Source organism: Nansenia antarctica (genome assembly GCF_963989245.1).
Source record: "Nansenia antarctica genome assembly, contig: SCAFFOLD_238, whole genome shotgun sequence".
NCBI lineage: Eukaryota > Metazoa > Chordata > Actinopteri > Argentiniformes > Microstomatidae > Nansenia > Nansenia antarctica.
This window is the reverse complement of record NW_027662404.1, coordinates 53,590-70,849: the sequence shown is the minus strand read 5'-3', so window position 1 is coordinate 70,849 and position 17,260 is coordinate 53,590. Positions and strand designations below refer to the sequence as shown.

At 49.1% G+C, this 17,260-nt stretch overlaps 1 protein-coding gene across 1 annotated transcript; it reads left to right on the top strand.

Moving 5' to 3' along the window:
- Window positions 1-7,648: 7,648 nt before the first annotated feature.
- Window positions 7,649-16,630, top strand: slc45a3 (solute carrier family 45 member 3; the record flags this gene model as incomplete). The annotated part of the gene is made up of 8 exons (XM_080551309.1): window positions 7,649-7,781; window positions 8,975-9,216; window positions 10,568-10,680; window positions 12,453-12,599; window positions 12,699-12,985; window positions 13,529-13,794; window positions 15,719-15,931; window positions 16,493-16,630. The coding sequence occupies 8 exons, from the start codon at window positions 7,649-7,651 to the stop codon at window positions 16,628-16,630; spliced, it is 1,539 nt and encodes a 512-aa protein (XP_080407435.1).
- Between the last annotated feature and the right edge of the window lie 630 nt (window positions 16,631-17,260).

The following is a 17,260-nucleotide window of genomic DNA, read 5'->3' as shown; positions in this document are numbered from 1 at the left end:
TGATGATGTTGATTTTACGTTTTTTGGTTTCCCAGCTTCTAATAAAGGCAACCTACTTTTTATAAGAATTTTAACTAGTTGTTTTCTGACGTTGACGCAGATTCTCTTGTTTTGCTTTGTGAATGGTCTCTTGACAAACGCCAATCTCATGGCGGGCTTTTCCCCCTTCAAGGTCCCAAACAGGACAGTACCCGCCGATGACCGCACGGTGTCGCTGTTTACCGACGCAGTCTCCCTCAGTTCTCTCATATGACGTCACGGCGGAAAATCTATATGTGAAATTATACCCACGTCAATCAAGGAGTAGGTCTAGAGACTTTTTTTTTTTTAAGTACATTTTTTCACTCATATTTTTTATATTATTGGACAGATATAGAGAAGGCAGACAGGAAAGTAAAGAGAAGAAGGGAGAGAGGAGGGCATGTCAGCAGGGCATGGGTCGGACTCGAACCCATGCCGACATGGGCCTATGTGTGCACTGTCGACCGTGGTGCTAGACCACCCTAGAGACCACGGTCTAGAGATCTTAGACTAGAGTATTCCATATATGATCCAACACTTTCGAAGTCTGAGGAGAGTCCTTTCCCTCCTTTTTTTCGACCAACTGAACTGAGCGGAGTTGACAGTTGCAACACCAGTGAGATCCTGTCCAGATGAGCTCTGGTCCACCCCAGTCTCAGGAAGTAGCTCCCCAGTGTACTGAGGCCAAACCCAGGAACAAAGACAAACAGAGAAGTCAGCTAAATAAAGCTGTGTTATTCCTGCATGTCAGCCTCGGCTGAGTGGGTCTGTATCTCACTACAGTGTTGTGATCTGTGGAACTGCGTGAGCTGAATACCAGGGAAGGTGCAACTGACAGAACAGGATATTCATGCTAGAGAGGAGAGAATTAGGCTTCGGTTCCTGACATTGGAGCACAAGACAATAGGCATACGTCAAGATCAAATAGTGACAATAGTACAGGACACAAGTGACACATAAAACAGGATACAATCAGCAGTATGCAGACATCCAGGTTCACGGACAATAAGGCACTAAGCCTAATTCAATAAAAACAAACTGTCAAAAGTACAGGACATAAAAGACTGTGAGCTTAAGGTATATCCCGTGCATACAGACTACCTAAGCCTTAAGCTCACAGTCAAGCCTAGTGCTTGTGGATGATAGTCAATTGTCTACAGTGGGCTTGTTCACGAGCCTGATCGCCTGGGGGAAGTAGCTGTTGGTTAGCCTCTGAGTTTTAGCCCTGAGGCTCCGGAAGAGGCCTCGTCTTTTGGACGTGGCTGTGGTTGTGGTGGTGGCTGCGTAGGAGCTTCAGTGAGTTATGACTAGGACGCCGTTTGTGGTAAGAAAGTGACAAACGCCTCTGTAGTACTTACAGTATTTGACTCCTGCCTAGAACCAAAGCCTAACACTTGTGTACTGTGACGTAGCAATACACTTGAAACGTGACTTCAAATAACAACCGTACAATCTTCTGTTTTCCCCAGTGTAAAGTAAGTAAGTAGCCTTGAGAACCGACGGTTCTCCAGCCTAATGGCCGATAGAAGCAGGAGCCTATCTCCTGTTTCCGTAGCGTGAGGCGGCTCGATGTACAAGACAAGTACACCCCCTGGACATGACGCTGGTTTCCCCAGTGTCATAATAAAAACTAATAATGAAACGGCCCCCAGGCCTGAGCATATAATAGAGATAGATAATAATAGATAATTCACTTAGCTAGTCAAATGAATTTGTTCGCTTGAATGAATTAGTCGCTTTGGTTAAAGGCGTCTGATTAATGCCAAAAAAATGTAATGTGAGTTACCCAGAGCTGAAGAGACCAACAGGGCCTCCCAACCCTCATTTACATTTACATTTTGGGCATTTAGCAGACGCCTTATTCCAAAGCGACTTACAATCGATACATTTACAGCAAGTGAATCATCAATTCACCAGTTCTAGCAGGAAGAGTAATCTAGCTCAAGCCAGGGGCCATTGGCAGCCGTCGTGATAATTAATAGACACTGGAGAGACAGTACAAGGGGGGCAGTAGAAGTCTTAGGAGGCATAGTATAGGGGGAAAGCAGGTGTCTTAGGCACTTAGTCACAGTGCTGGGGGTAGTAGATGTCTCAGGAGGAGCAGTTAAGGAGTAGCCTGAAGAGATGGGTCTTCAGTCTCCGACTCATTGAGTCTCCCTGCTCATTGAGTGAGTTTGGCCAAATAATGCAACTCTATTCTCTCTCACCTATAGGGACATTGGACTGGTGTCTGGTGTATTTGCAGATATTAAAGAAGTGTACAGAAAGACACTTTCTCTTTCTTGGAGCAAATAGACACACAAAGACACAAAAGTGCCTGTGGTGCAAGTGGCCTTTGTGTGTGTGTGTGTCTGTGGGCGGGGGTGTGTGTGTGTGTGTGTGTGTCTTTGAGGGGGGGGGGTGTGTGTGTGTGTCAGCCCATTTTCCTCTCTCACTCTCAGTGAGACTCTTGGAGTGAGTGTCAAGTTAAAACTGTCAGACAGTTTACCGTATGTACTGTTCATCTGCCTGAGTGTTTGGACCTCTACACCCCGTCTGCTAGCATGGCCAGATAACACAGCCTCTCATAAGGATGCTCATCCTAAGACTTCTCCTGCCCCCCTCGTACTGTCTCTCCAGTGTCTATAAAAATGTAAATAAAAAATAAAATAAAAATCTACATATCTTCTTATTCTATCACGGCGACTTCCAATCCCCCGTGGCCTGAGCTCGATTACTCTTCCTGCTACGACTGGTGAATTAATGATTCACTTCCTTAGTGAAATGTATTGATTGTAAGTCGCTTTGGAATAAGGCGTCTGCTAAATGCCAAACATGTAAATGTAAAAAATGTCATGACTGAAGTTATTCCCGTGACACATTGACCACACGGGATCTCCCTTCCTAGTGAAAGAGGGAACGATGTTTCACTGCTGTGGTACTTCTGCCATGACTATTCACTCCTCTCTCTCTGTGTCTCTCTCTCTCTCTCTCTCCTTCTCTCTCTCTGTCTCTCTCTCTCTCTCCTCTCTCTCTCTCTCTCTCCTTCTCTCTCTCTCTCTCCTTCTCTCTCTCTCTGTCTCTCTCCTTCTCTTGATTGATTGATTGATTGAAAACTTTATTAGAAGGTTTGCAGAAGTAGGTACATGAAAGTACATTACATACAAGGTCAACTAAAAGGATAAAAACCCAAGAAAGCCACTGGCTTATTTCAATTGGGGTCCTTGATTCTCAATTCATCGTTACATGTAAGACAGACAAAAGAAAAAAACTAGTACTATCTACAAGATAATACAGACAAATAACTATTACTATCTACAAGATAAACATACATCCATCATGGGAAGAACAATACAACAAAACATAAGGTATGTACAGCGGGTAGGACAGGTGGGGACATACACCACAGGTGGGGGCGGGGGACAAAACACAAAGTATGTACAGTGGGTAGTTCGGGTCTTTTAATCAGATTTTTGATTTAGAGGGTCCAGTTACGGATTGCAGCCTCTCTCTCTCTCCTTCTCTCTCTCTCTCTCCTCTCTCTCTCTCTCTCTCTCTCTCTCTCTCTCCTTCTCTCTCTCTCTCTCTCTCTCCTTCTCTCTCTCTCTCCTTCTCTCTCTCTCTGTCTCTCTCTCTCTGTCTCTCTCTCTCTGTCTCTCTCTCTCTGTCTCTCTCCTTCTCTCTCTCTCTCTCTCCTTCTCTCTCTCTCCTTCTCTCTCTCTCTCTCTCTCTCTCTCTCTCTCTCTCTCTCTCCTTCTCTCTCTCTCTCTCTCATGTTGGAGTATATCCACGCTGTGACACCTGTCTCTCCGGGTGTTTGCAGTTACCTGGGGATATTGGTTTGGTTTGACTCGTTGCCACGGATACACTTTCGTAGCAGGTGTGTACAACCGGGATGGGCTTCTCAGGTTTATGGAGGCCCTCAGTAAACACAACAGGGCACAGTCAAAGAGACAAAAAAAAACTGTGCGTGCTGGGTAGGGCAGCGACTGAATGCTGCCAGGCTCAACCTGGATCATACAGTAATTAGCCGATCAATCATCCTCATCTCATATCCTATTCTGTGTCTTAATCCGGTCCGGAATAACTGGTCAGGTGGTCCAGGTAGGTATGCACTAACTAATACACTATTACTGCTGTATCACCTAACCTGTCTTTTCAGATGCAGCAGAGACTACAAATAGAGCAGACAAGTGCAGCCTTTTTAGTCTTAAGCAAGATTTGTGGAGGGGGGGAGGAAGGGGTGGGGACTGAGTAGAACTGAACTTAGGCCACACTTCCCTGTAGCTCCCATTGGCTGGAGGGAGCTTTGTAATGAGTGTGTAGCCCCGCCCCTACAGCATGTCAAGGCTCTGGAGGAGTAGAGTAGTTGGTGTTATTTGAAGCAGGGTGGTCTAAGAGTGAGAGAGAGAGAGAGAGAGGCATGAGAGTGAGGGATGGGAATGCCGAACTTCAAGTTCATGCCGGCAACCTCTCTGTCAGTTAACATCATCACAGGTGCGTTGTGGGGTTTTTTGGGGGGTAGATAACATATCCTGGTTGGTTGATGCTTAGGGCATAGTGTGGGCTGGGCTGAAGGAGGAATGTCTTGATGACATATGAAAGTGATCTATGTTTAACCCTGCAATTAGAACCAGTTTAGACTTTCTTTTCCTTGTTTGATCAACTGTTGAGATGACGACATTCTTCAGACTTCAGGAAGTTTAAAACAATAAAAATAAAGATGCTATGTGAGATATGTCTGTTATGTTTACAATGTCAGACCAGGGGAATATATCCTGGAGTACAAGTCTGTCATGTATATGTCAGGGCTGGCTAATCTTTTCATTAGCTAACATAACTGTCTCAACTATGGATTGTAGAGGCATTGGGCACTTCACTACTTCTTGATGCAGAAGAGAGAGAGAGAGAGAGAGAGATAGAGGGGGAGAGAGAGAGAGGGAGAGAGAGAGATAAAGAGAGACACAGAGACAGAGAGAGAGAGACAGAGAGAGAGAGACAGAGAGAGAGAGAGAGACAGAGAGAGACAGAGAGAGAGAGTGAGAGAGACAGAGAGAGAGAGAGAGACAGAGAGAGAGAGACACAGAGAGAGACACAGAGAGAGAGAGACACGGAGAGAGAGAGACAGAGAGAGAGAGAAAGAAAGAGAGAGAGAGGGAGCTGGCAGCTAGGTTGAGGGAGGACACACCTCAGTGTACTGTACATACTTTGGGCTGAACTGAGTCACACACACACACACATCCACTTATCACATTAGCACACTCACACATTGTCACACATGCAACAACACTATCACGTTGAATCCACTGGGGTTGTTATTTCGTAATATCATTGTACACACACACACACACACTTTGAATTGACTGCCAAACCTGTCCATCAGACATGTGTAGAGAGAGTGTGTGTGTGAGTGAAATAACAAAGTCCACACATCCCCACACTGTGTACACACACTCGCTGAGCGGCGGTGCGGTTGTGCCTTTGGGTTGTTTCTCAACCCCGTTCTCCGTTCTCTGTTCTGTCTCTGCAAAGCCACCGGCTGTGACTCACATCCAGGAGTAGGGGGGGGGGCGGGGGGAGGAAGAGAGAGAGAGAGGGAGAAAGAGAGAGAGAGACAGAGAGACACAGAGAGAGAGAGAGAGACACAGAGAGAGAGAGAGACAGAGAGAGAGAGAGAGAGAGAGACACAGAGACACAGAGAGAGAGAGAGAGAGAGAGAAAGGGAGAGAGAGAGAGAGACACAGAGAGAGAGAGAGACAGAGAGAGAGAGAGACAGAGAGAGAGAGACACAGAGAGAGGGAGAGAAAGGGAGAGAGAGAGAGAGACACAGAGAGAGAGACAGAGAGGGGGTATGGAGAGAGAGAGGGAGAAAGAGAGGGGGAGAGAGAGAGAGAGAGAAAGAGAGAGAGAGAGAAAGAGAGAGAGAGACACAGAGAGAGAGACAGAGAGGGGGTATGGAGAGAGAGAGAGAGAGAGAGACACTATCTGTGACTCACATCCAGGAGTAGGGGGGGGGGGGGGGGGTATGTATTATCTGTAGTAGCTGTGTCCATAGTTTAGTTTTCGACTTGTACTTTTCATCGCTATGAACCTCCTTTTTTTGACTCTTCCTCCCACTCTACTTCCCTCCTCCAGGGCCTCATGAGCACATGACACCAGCCTGCTCCCCTGTCTGTGTCTGGCTCTCTCTCACTGCTGGAATAGAAGCATGCCTTCAGGACTAACTAGACTCATTTAACACTGTCCTAAATCCTACAATTTGCTCAGAGGAGATCAGGAGATCATCGAGTATCATCGAGGAACATTGAGGATCAGGGATCATTAGTAGGGGTGAATGCAACGCTGACCTCTGTTCAGTCTGGGGACAACTTCACTCAACTTCACCTCATCCTTCCTCTTCATCCTAGGACCTCCTCCTAGACCTCCTTCGAGTACAGAGGCATGATGGGACGCAAACACCTGAGAGTCCGCATCACTTCCTGTCTGCCTCCTCCGCCCCGCTCGGCCATGCACATACATACAGGTTACCCAAGGACTCACTGACACCCCGTTAACTCTGAGAATTGAACGGCTACTTCACCTCTATCTATCTATCCAGCCATAGACCTTCATTTGCATTTGTACAAACAACTGCATTGTTGTGGGTGTAGGACACTGTGACAGCCACTGAGAGTGGAGAGAGAGAGGGTGGGGGGGGGGGGGAGGAAGAGAGAGATAGAGAAACTAGAGAGAGACAGAGAGAGAGATAGAAACTAGAGAAGAAGTGATAGAGAGAGAGAAACTAGAGAAGAAGAAGTGATAGAGAGAGACAGTGAGACAGAGAGAGGGAGAGACAGTGAGACAGAGAGAGACAGAGAGAGACAGAGAGACAGAGAGAGACAGAGAGAGACAGAGAGACAGAGACAGAGAGAGACAGTGAGACAGTGAGAGACAGAGAGACAGTGAGAGACAGTGGGACAGAGAGAGACAGAGAGAGACAGAGAGAGACATTGAGACAGGGAGACAGAGAGAGAGAGAGAGAGAGACAGAGAGAGACAGAGAGAGAGAGAGAGAGTGAGGGAGAGAGAGACAGAGAGAGACATTGAGACAGTGAGACAGAGAGAGACAGAGAGAGACAGAGAGAGAGAGAGAGACAGAGAGAGGGAGAGACAGAGAGAGACAGGGAGACAGAGACAGAGAGAGACAGAGAGAGAGAGAGACAGAGAGAGACAGTGAGAGACAGAGAGACAGAGAGACAGAGAGAGACAGAGAGAGACAGAGAGAGACAGAGAGAGACAGAGAGAGACAGAGAGACAGAGAGAGACAGAGAGAGACAGAGAGAGACAGAGAGAGACAGAGAGACAGTGAGACAGTGAGAGACAGAGAGACAGAGAGAGACAGTGAGACAGAGAGAGACAGTGAGAGACAGAGAGACAGTGAGACAGAGAGAGAGACAGAGACAGAGACAGAGAGAGACAGAGAGAGACAGAGAGAGACAGAGAGACAGAGAGAGACAGAGAGAGACAGAGAGAGACAGAGAGACAGAGAGAGACAGAGAGAGAGAGAGAGACAGAGAGAGACAGAGAGACAGAGAGACAGTGAGACAGAGAGAGACATTGAGACAGAGACAGAGACAGAGAGAGAGTGAGGGAGGTACCGTATCTCTACCATGCTAGGCAGTCTGTTCCTGCTGAACGCGCTGACGTGCGGTCTGGAGGTGTGCATGGCTGCAGGCACCATCTACATCCCACCGCTGCTGCTGCAGGCCGGCATGGAGGAGCGCTACATGACCATGGTGCTGGGTGAGTGACCGCAGTGTGATCGCAGTTTGACCCTCCCTGTGGAACCACCATTTAAAGAACCCTTTTAGGTTCCACGTAGAACATAGGGTGGCTGAGGCTCAGGAGGTAGAGCCAGCGTCTAATGATCGCAAGGTCGGGAGAACGACGGTTCGAAGGTCGAGGTGTCCTCGGGCAAGACACTGAACCCACAAATTGCTCCCAGTGAGCGGGCCGGCGCCTTGCATGGTGGCTTGCCGCCATTGGTGTGTGAACGTTTGTGTGAATGCATGGGTGAATGGGTGAATGAGAGGCCGTTGTGAAGCGCTTTGGAATAAGGTGCTATATAAGTCAGTCCATTTACCATTTAGGTGTTCCAGAACACAGAAAGGTTCTATATGGAAACAACAGGGGTTTTGCAAAGAGGTCTAAATGACCACAAATGAGGTGAAAGAAAGTTATATGTGACACGGTCTGGTCAGCATGTCGACAACTGACCGCAAATGACCACAAAGCTATAAACAAAAAAGGGGTTTTCCGGGTTTTTGGGCATATTACCAAAGTGCTCACTCAAGAGCACACTTGCTATAACAAACAACACTTTTAGCATCACTAAATAGTTAATTTAATTTGGTGAATTGGATTCGCTGTTTCTTCTGCCGTATGCTACATAATGCTAAGTCATGCAAGGCATGTAAACAAACTGACGTTTTAGGACGTGTTCAAAAGCAAGGAATGTGTGATCATCTAATTATGTGTAGTTATGTGTTTTTAGTATGTTGATGTTCTATCTAGCAGCTGTTTGGCGGGTGTGTTTGGATTCAGAGCGACTTTCTCCGGTATTTGGTTTGAGGTGTACCAACATTCAAATAAGCATAATCTTCTTCAACTATTTTCAATGTATGACACATCATCATTTGAAAGCTTACAATCTGCACTTTCATAATCTGGAAAAAACAGAAAAATGACCTTGTCCTACTTCACCAGACCCTGTCACATACGTATGACCTCTCTCTAACCCCCTCCCTCTCTCTCTCTCTCTCTCTCTCTCTCTCTCTCTCTCTCTCCCCCCTCCCTCTCTCTCCCCCCTCCTTCTCTCTCCCTCTCTCTATCCCTCTCTCCCCCCTCTCTCTCTCTCCCCCCCCTCTCTCTCTCTCCCCTCCCTCCCTCCCTCTCTCCCTCTCCCCCTCCCCCCCCCCTCTCTCCCTCTCTCTCAGGAGTGGGCCCAGTCCTAGGGGTGATCTTTGCGCCGATGATCGGCTCGGCCAGTGACTCGTGGCGTGGTCGTTACGGTCGCCGACGGCCGTTCATCTGGCTGCTGTGTGGCGGCTTCCTGCTAGGCCTGCTGGTCATGCCCCACGCCGGCTACCTGGCCTCCCTGTTCTCCCCATGGCGCCCCCATGGGCTGGAGTTGGTACTGCTGGCCGGGGCCGCGTGTCTGATGGAGTTTTGCGGCCAGGTGAGGTAGAACATTTAAGAATATAATTTGTCGGGGCGCTTAGGTGGCGTAGCGGGTTAAGCGTCGATCATGTAACCGTAGGGTTCCCGGTTCGATTCTGGCCGCCGACATATCCTGCATGTCATCCCTTCTCTCTCTCTCACCGATCCTGCATGTCATCCCTCTCTCTCTCTCTCTCTCTCTCACCCATCCTGCATGTCATCCCTCTCTCTCTCTCTCTCTCTCACCCATCCTGCATGTCATCCCTTCTCTCTCTCTCTCTCTCTCACCCATCCTGCATGTCATCCCTTCTCTCTCTCTCTCTCTCTCTCACCCATCCTGCATGTCATCCCTCTCTCTCTCTCTCTCTCACCCATCCTGCATGTCATCCCTTCTCTCTCTCTCTCACCCATCCTGCATGTCATCCCTTCTCTCTCTCTCTCTCTCACCCATCCTGCATGTCATCCCTCTCTCTCTCTCTCTCACCCATCCTACATGTCATCCCTTGTCTCTCTCTCTCTCACCCATCCTGCATGTCATCCCTCCTCTCTCTCTCATCCATCCTTCCTGTCATAATCTCTACTGTCTCTATCAATAAAAAGAAAAATACGGTTGGGACTGCCCCACTAAATATGTTAATAAAAGAAAAGCCAAAAATTACTTAAAAACTAAAACAAAGGAATATTATGTTGTCAATACACCACCTCTGCATTTAACTCAACTTGTTAAGAGGGTCAGATTTAGGATTTGATTTGATTAGATGTATTGGGATCCTCATTACCTCTTCCTGGGGTGGACACAGAACAGACAGGCGTGTTTTATAGTCATGGAGCTTTTCCCTGGACAGCAGAAAGAGGATGGTACAATAAACCTTATCATGCCAGTGATATGGTGAGGTCCTCTCCCAGAATGCAGCAGCCACTACTCTTAAACCCCTGGGATGCCATTTATCATAGCGCCCATAACTTTATCACAGTTCACAGTTGTATTACCTCGTTAAAGAACCTCGTTAAAGACCGCACCATCACTCTCTAGTTGTGTAAACTGCTCCGCTGCATACGTCACTGCATACGTCACTGCATACGTCACTGCCTACGTCAAGCTCCCGGCTTACGTCACCTTGTTATTAAATGATAAGAACGTTACCAAACTCGTTCTCGGGGCTGGTTAATTCCTGAGGTTTTCTCAGATCTGCTTTTAGTCTCGGTGCATCTCCCTGCTGGAACCACAGACTACTAATTACAATTTGTAAATTAAAGAAAGGTTAAATAAAAACACTGTATTAGCTAGCTAATGAGCTACTTTGCAAGAACACTTAGCAGGCGTTTAACAGTTCCTGTTGTTGTTAATGATCCTCTAACGGACCCGCCAGACCTGCTTCACGCCCCTGGAGGCGCTGCTGTCAGACAGGTTCCCAGCGGAGCCGGAGAGCACCAAGGCCTTCTCTGTCTACTCCCTCATGATCAGCCTAGGGGCCTGCATAGGGTAGGTACACCTCTTCCTCTACACCTCCTCCTCCTCCTCCTCCTCCTCCTCTACACCTCCTCCTCCTATCTCTCTCTTCTTTTCTTTCTCTCTCTCTTTCTCTCTTTCTCTCTCTCTCTCACTCTGTATATCATTGTTTTCTCTCTCTGGGTCTCTCCCTCTACATTTACATTTTTGGCATTTAGCAGACGCCTTATTCCAAAGCGACTTACAATCAATACTAAGTAAGTGAATCATCTATCCACCAGTCGTAGCAGGAAGAGTAATCTAGCTCAGGCCAGGGGCCATTGGCAGTCTCTGTGATAGACGAAGAAGGAAATATCTTTTAATAGACACAGTATAGGGGGGAAGCAGGTGTCTCAGGAGACGCAGTGCTGGGGGGTAATAGATGTCTCAAGAGGAGCAGTTAAGGTGTAACCTGAAGAGATGGGTCTTCAGTCTCCGACGGAAGACGACTCTGCAGTGACTCTGCAGTTCTGACAGCTTCTCTCTCTCTCTCTCTCTCTCTCCCCCTCTCTCTCCCTTTCTCTCCCCTCTCTCTCTCTCTCTCTCTCTCTCTTACATTCATTCCTCTACCTTTCTGACACTCATCTCTCTCTGTCTCTACCTCTTTTCAACAAATACCTGATATGTCAGAATCAGAATCAGAATCGCTTTTATGACATCTCGATGTACAAGTGCACAAGAGTACAATTCTCTGACTTCCTTCCATTCTTTGGTTCCTCAACATTGGCAGCATCAAGATACAAAAAGTAACTAAGTAACATAAGTAATACTACAGTAATAAAGTCATACAATAATAAGTAAAGTAAATACTAATACTAATGTCATAAACGTGAGCAGGAAGTGAGCGTGTCTAACTGCCACCTGCAGAAGTTTTCGGATGACTCCTCTATCGTCGGTTACATCACAGACGACAGGGATGAGGAGTACAGGGCCCTGGTGGAGAGCTTCGTGCAGTGGTGCGACACCAACTACCTTTTGCTTAACACCAGCAAAACAAAGGAGTTGGTGGTGGATTTTAGGAGGAAGAGAAGGACCCCAGCCCCCATCACCATCAAGGGGGTGGAAGTCGAGAGGGTGGACTCCTACAGGTACCTGGGAGTACAAATTAATAACAAACTGGACTGGACTGACAACACCGAGGCTCTTCTCAGGAAAGGGCAGAGCAGACTGTTTTTCCTGAGAAGGCTGAGGTCTTTCGGTGTCTGCAACAAGCTGCTGCAAATGTTTTATCAGTCGGTGGTTGCCAGCGTTCTGTTCTTCGCCGTGGCCTGCTGGGGTGGAAACATCTGTGCCAGGGATGCTGCGAAGCTAAACAAACTGGTGAAGAAGGCCAGCTCTGTGGTGGGGACCGGGCTGGACAGCCTAGAGGTGGTGGCAGAACAGAGGATGGGGAAAAAACTGGCGGCCATGCTGGCCAATCCCTCCCACCCGATGTACTGCGAGCTGGCAGGGATGAGGAGCAAGTTCAGCCACAGATTTGTTCTCCCCCGTCAAAGTACAAAAAGATTTGGACAGTCCTTTATTCCAGCTGCACTCCGACTCTACAACCAGGCCCTGCAGGGTGGGGGAGACCTGGAGATGGAACTTTTGGAACTTTTTACTTATTGAGCCTGCACTGTTTTATGTTTTTTATTGAATGTTTTTCTGTTTTCTGTACTGAATGTTTTCTGCCCTAACTGAGCTGTTTGACAACAAAATTTCCCCATTGGGGACAATAAAGGTTTTCAATCAATCAAAAAACCGTCTGTGTGATCTGATCCCCCCAGCTTCCTGCTCCCGGCCATGGACTGGAGCCACGACTCCACCGCCACCTACATGGGCGGCCAGGAGGCCTTCATCTTCTCCCTGCTCACCCTCATCTTCCTCGGCTGCCTCCTCAGCACGGCCCTGATCTCCGAGGAGGGGGCGGGGGGGCGGGAGGCGAGAGGAGGAGGAGGAGGGGAGGTGTCCCGGAAGACAGCAGAAGCCAGCTCCTTCCTCAAACCTTCCGGCGGCGGTTTGAAAAAAAGTAGCCGTTGCTGCGTCCCGCCGCTGTTGCCGCGGTTACGCCGCGTGTGTATCGTGGCGGCGCGGTGCGTGCCGATATGTGTGTCTGGCGTGCTGCCGCGGCTGTATAAAGCGTACGGCGTGTGCGCGCGCATCCCCGCGGTCATCCTGCGGCTGTTCGTGGCCGAGCTGTGCAGCTGGATGGCGGTGATGACCTTCATGATGTTCTACGCCGACTTCATGGGGGAGGGGCTGTACGGGGGGGTCCCCAACGCCGCGCCGGGCACGCGGGAGAGACAGCGGTATGACGAAGGTGAGAGGACAGGAGGGAGGTTTGTTTTGTTTTGTTTGAGTTATTTTTTACTGTATCATCATATCTCTAAACTGGTACAATTTCTGTAGAAATGTGAAGTGTGAAGTGTGCTTGCCCCTCACAGCCAGTAGGGGGCAGGTCAGAGGCCTCTAGGCCACCTCCCTCGCCCTCTCTGCCTGTGCCTCTCTAGGTGTCTCTCCCTCCCTCTCTAAACGTCCCTCTCTGCCTCTCTAGGTGTCTCTTCATCTAAACGTCGCTCCCTCTCCTCTATGTCTCTCTAAACGTCCCTCCCTCCCTCTCTAACGATGTCTCTCCCTCCCTCTCTCCCTCCCTCCCTCTCTAAACCTCCCTCCCTCTCTAAACCTCCCTCTCCTCCCTCCCTCTCTAACCCTCTCTCCCTCTCTCCTCCCCCTCTCTCCCTCCCTCCCTCCCTCTCTCCCTCCCTCTCTAACCCTCCCTCTCCCTCCCTCTCTAAACCTCCCTCCCTCTCTCCCTCTCTCCCTCCCTCTCTAACCCTCTCCCCTCTCCTCCCTCTCTCTCCAGGCGTGCGTATGGCCAGCCTGGGTCTGCTCCTGCAGAGTGTGACGTCGGTGGTGTGTTCGTTGCTGCTGGGCCGCTGGGTGGTGTGCGTGGGGGCGCGGGCCGTGTACGTGAGCAGCGTGGTGGTGCTGGCGGTCGCCACGGCGGTGATGAGCCTCTCTGACAGTGTGCTGGTGGTGACCGTCATGGCCGCCACCACGGGGTACACCTACTGTGTGCTGCAGGTGCTGCCCTACACGCTGCTGTGTCTCTACCACTCTGAGAGACAGGTGAGACACACACACACACACACACACACACACACACGCACACACACACACACACACACACACACACACACACACACACGCGCACACACACACACACCCTTACACACTGCTGTGTCTGTACCACTCTGAGAGACAGGTGAGACACACACACACACACACGCATACACACACACACACACACACACACACACCCTTACACACTGCTGTGTCTCTACCACTCTGACAGACAAGTAAGACACACACACACACACACACACACACATACATACACATTTGGGGCGGCTGTGGTTCAGTCGGTGTCTAATGATCACAAGGTCACCAGATTGGCGGTTCGAACCCCGGCTGGCCACATGTCGAGGTGTCCTTGAGCAAGACACTGAACCCCAAATTGCTCCCAATGAGCGGGTCGGCAGCTTGCTTGAATATACCCATGGCTGTTTAAAAGCAGTTCAGTTTTGTCCTCGTTTAACTTTAAAAAGTTCTTGTTCATCCATTTATTGCCAGCTGATAGACAGTTAGCGAGGGAGCTAATAGCATTAGAATCATTCGGTTCAAAAGAGATATACGACGGCCGTAGTGACCCGTGTTTCCATAGCAGCCGTTGCGCAGATCCAGATGAGGGTTTGAGTCGTCGTCACTGGAGGGAGGGAGGAGTGTGTTTGTCCCTTCGGTCCTCTGTGTCCCCCGCGCTGTCGGCTAGCAGGCAGGAGTCTAGAGGAGGGGGGGGGGGGCTGTTGTTGACGTCTCAGTGATTGTGATGTTCTCTTCCTTGTTCAGGCTGTCTTTATCAGCGTGTGAATCCTTCATATCTGTTCTCTCTGCTTCCTCCCATATCCTCTCAGCAGACTGTCAGATGGCGTGTCATACTGTCATACTGTATATCTGACCCACGCATCTTCATTACTTCCTGAGAACTACCCGTGATATTATAAAATATAGATTTTCTTTTTTCTTTTTTAATAATATTTAATATATATAATAGGTATAAAACGTGTCCAAACATTTTCTACAACTAAATCAGGACCAAACTGAGATTCTTGTCATTGGACCAAAACCACAAAAAGACAAATTGTCGAATACCATGAGAACCTTACTTTCAATCTGCAAACATGAAGCTAAGAATCTAGGTGTGATTACTGATTATAGATTCTGACTTAAGCTTTGAGCCTCACATCAAATCTATCACTAGAAATGCTTTTTATCATCTACGGAATATTGCAAAAGTTAGACATTTTTCTCTGGCAAGCTGATGCAGAAGTGTTAATGCATGCTTCTGTTATTACCCGTTTGGACTATTGTAACAGTCTCCTTTCTGGTCTTCTGAAGAAAGCTATTGGCCAGCTGCAATTAGTCCAAAATGCAGCAGCGAGAGTTTTAACCAAAACAAGCAGAAGAGCTCATATAACTCCTATTTTAGAGACTCTACACTGGCTTCCTGTTAAGTTCAGAATATATTTCAAGATCCTTCTGCTTGTTTATAAAGCTCTCACTGGCACAGCACCAGAATATCTGAAAGACCTTTTGCTAGCATATCAGCCCAATAGAGCTCTCAGGTCTTCTGACGCTGGTTTTCTCTGTGTACCACATGTACAAAAGAAGAGATTTGGTGAGGCTGCATTCTCATTTTATGCTCCAGATTGTGGAATGCACTGCCAGTTTACATTAGGGATGCAACCTCAGCACATATGTTCAAGTCAAGACTAAAAACCCATCTTTTTAATATTGCCTTTAAATGACAAAATAATTACACACACACCCACACCCTCACACACCCACACCCTCACACACCCACACCCACACACACCTACACACACACCCACAACCACACCCTCACACCCTCACACACACACACACACACACACACACACACCCCCCCCCCACCCACACCCACACCTCTCTCTCTCCTCTCTCTCTCCTCTCTCAGGTGTTCTTCTCCAGCTCCAGGCCTTCCTACCCGGTGGAGGTCGACCCCCCCGCCCACGCCAGGCTGCTGCTGACCCCCGACCCCGACAGCGTCCACAGCCCCTCCCCCTCCTCCCCTCTGCTGCCCCCGGAGAGGGAGAGGGAGGGGGGGGAGGGGGAGAGGGGCATGTGTCTGGACATGGCCATCCTGGACAGCGCCTACCTGCTCTCCCAGGTGAGGGTGTGTGTGTGTGTGTGTGTGTGTGTGTGTGTGTGTGTGTGTGTGTGGGTGGGTGTGTATTACCTCAGGTATAAACCCCCTCCCCTTCCCCCCAGGTCCTCCCAGCCCTGTGTCTGGTGTGTGTGTATGTGTGTGTGTGTGTGTGTGTGTGTGTGTGTGTGTGTGTGTGTGTGTGTGTGTGTGTGTGGGTGTGGGTGGGTGTGGGTGTGTGTGCCTGGTGTGTGTGTGTGTCTGGTGTGTGTGTGTGTGTGTGTGTGTGTGTGCCTGGTGTGTGTGTGTCTGGTGTGTGTGTGTGTGTGTGTGTATGTGTGTGTGTGTGTGTGTGTATTACCTCAGGTATAAACCCCCTCCCCTTCCCCCCAGGTCCTCCCAGCCCTGTGTCTGGTGTGTGTGTATGTGTGTGTGTGTGTGTGTGTGTGTGTGTGTGTGTGTGTGTGTGTGCTACTCCATATATAACCCCCTCCCCTCCCCCCAGGTCCTCCCAGCCCTGTGTCTGGAGTGTGTGTGTGTGTGTGTGTATTACCTCAGGTATAACCCCCTCCCCCTCTCTCCCAGGTCCTCCCAGCCCTGTGTCTGGGCTCCATGGTCCAGCTGTTCGACAGCGTGCGGGCGTACATGGCCTCCGCCTGCTCCCTCAGCCTGCTGGCTCTGCTCTGCTCCTCCGGTATCATCTACAACCGCCACGACCTCTGACCTCACGCACCGCCAGGGTCACAGGGACCAGGGAACCAGGGAATCACTGTTGTGGCCCTAAGCTGGGCGGCTGTGGCGCAGGAGGTAGAGGCTGTAGTTCAGGAGGTAGAGCCGGCGTCTAATGATCGCAAGGTCGACAGATCGGCGGTTCGAGCCCCGACTGGCCACGTGTCGAGGTGTCCTTGGCAAGACACTGAACCCCCAAATTGCTCCCAGTGAGCGGGCCGGCCGGCGCCTTGCATGGTAGCTTGCCTACCTCGCCATTGGTGTGTGAATGTTGTGTGTGAATGAGAGGCGGTTGTAAAGCACTTTGGAATAAGGCCGCTATATATTTTATTGTAATGCCAATTCTGAACCACTAGGGGTCGCCGTTGCATCGCCACAACCTGCCTGGCCTTCACACATCAAAATGGAAGCTAACGTCATGTTCGTCTCCAGAAGGCGGATTCTTGTAGGCAACTCGTCAATGTTATTATTAATGTTATTATTAATGTTATTATGAAGCTAATCAGCAGAGATCAGTCTGACAACCACCTACCCCACAACTTATCTACCTAACTTATCTACATATCTTGTGTGCTTTCTGCTTTTGGGACAATGTTTACATTTTAACATCATTTTTAATTATTC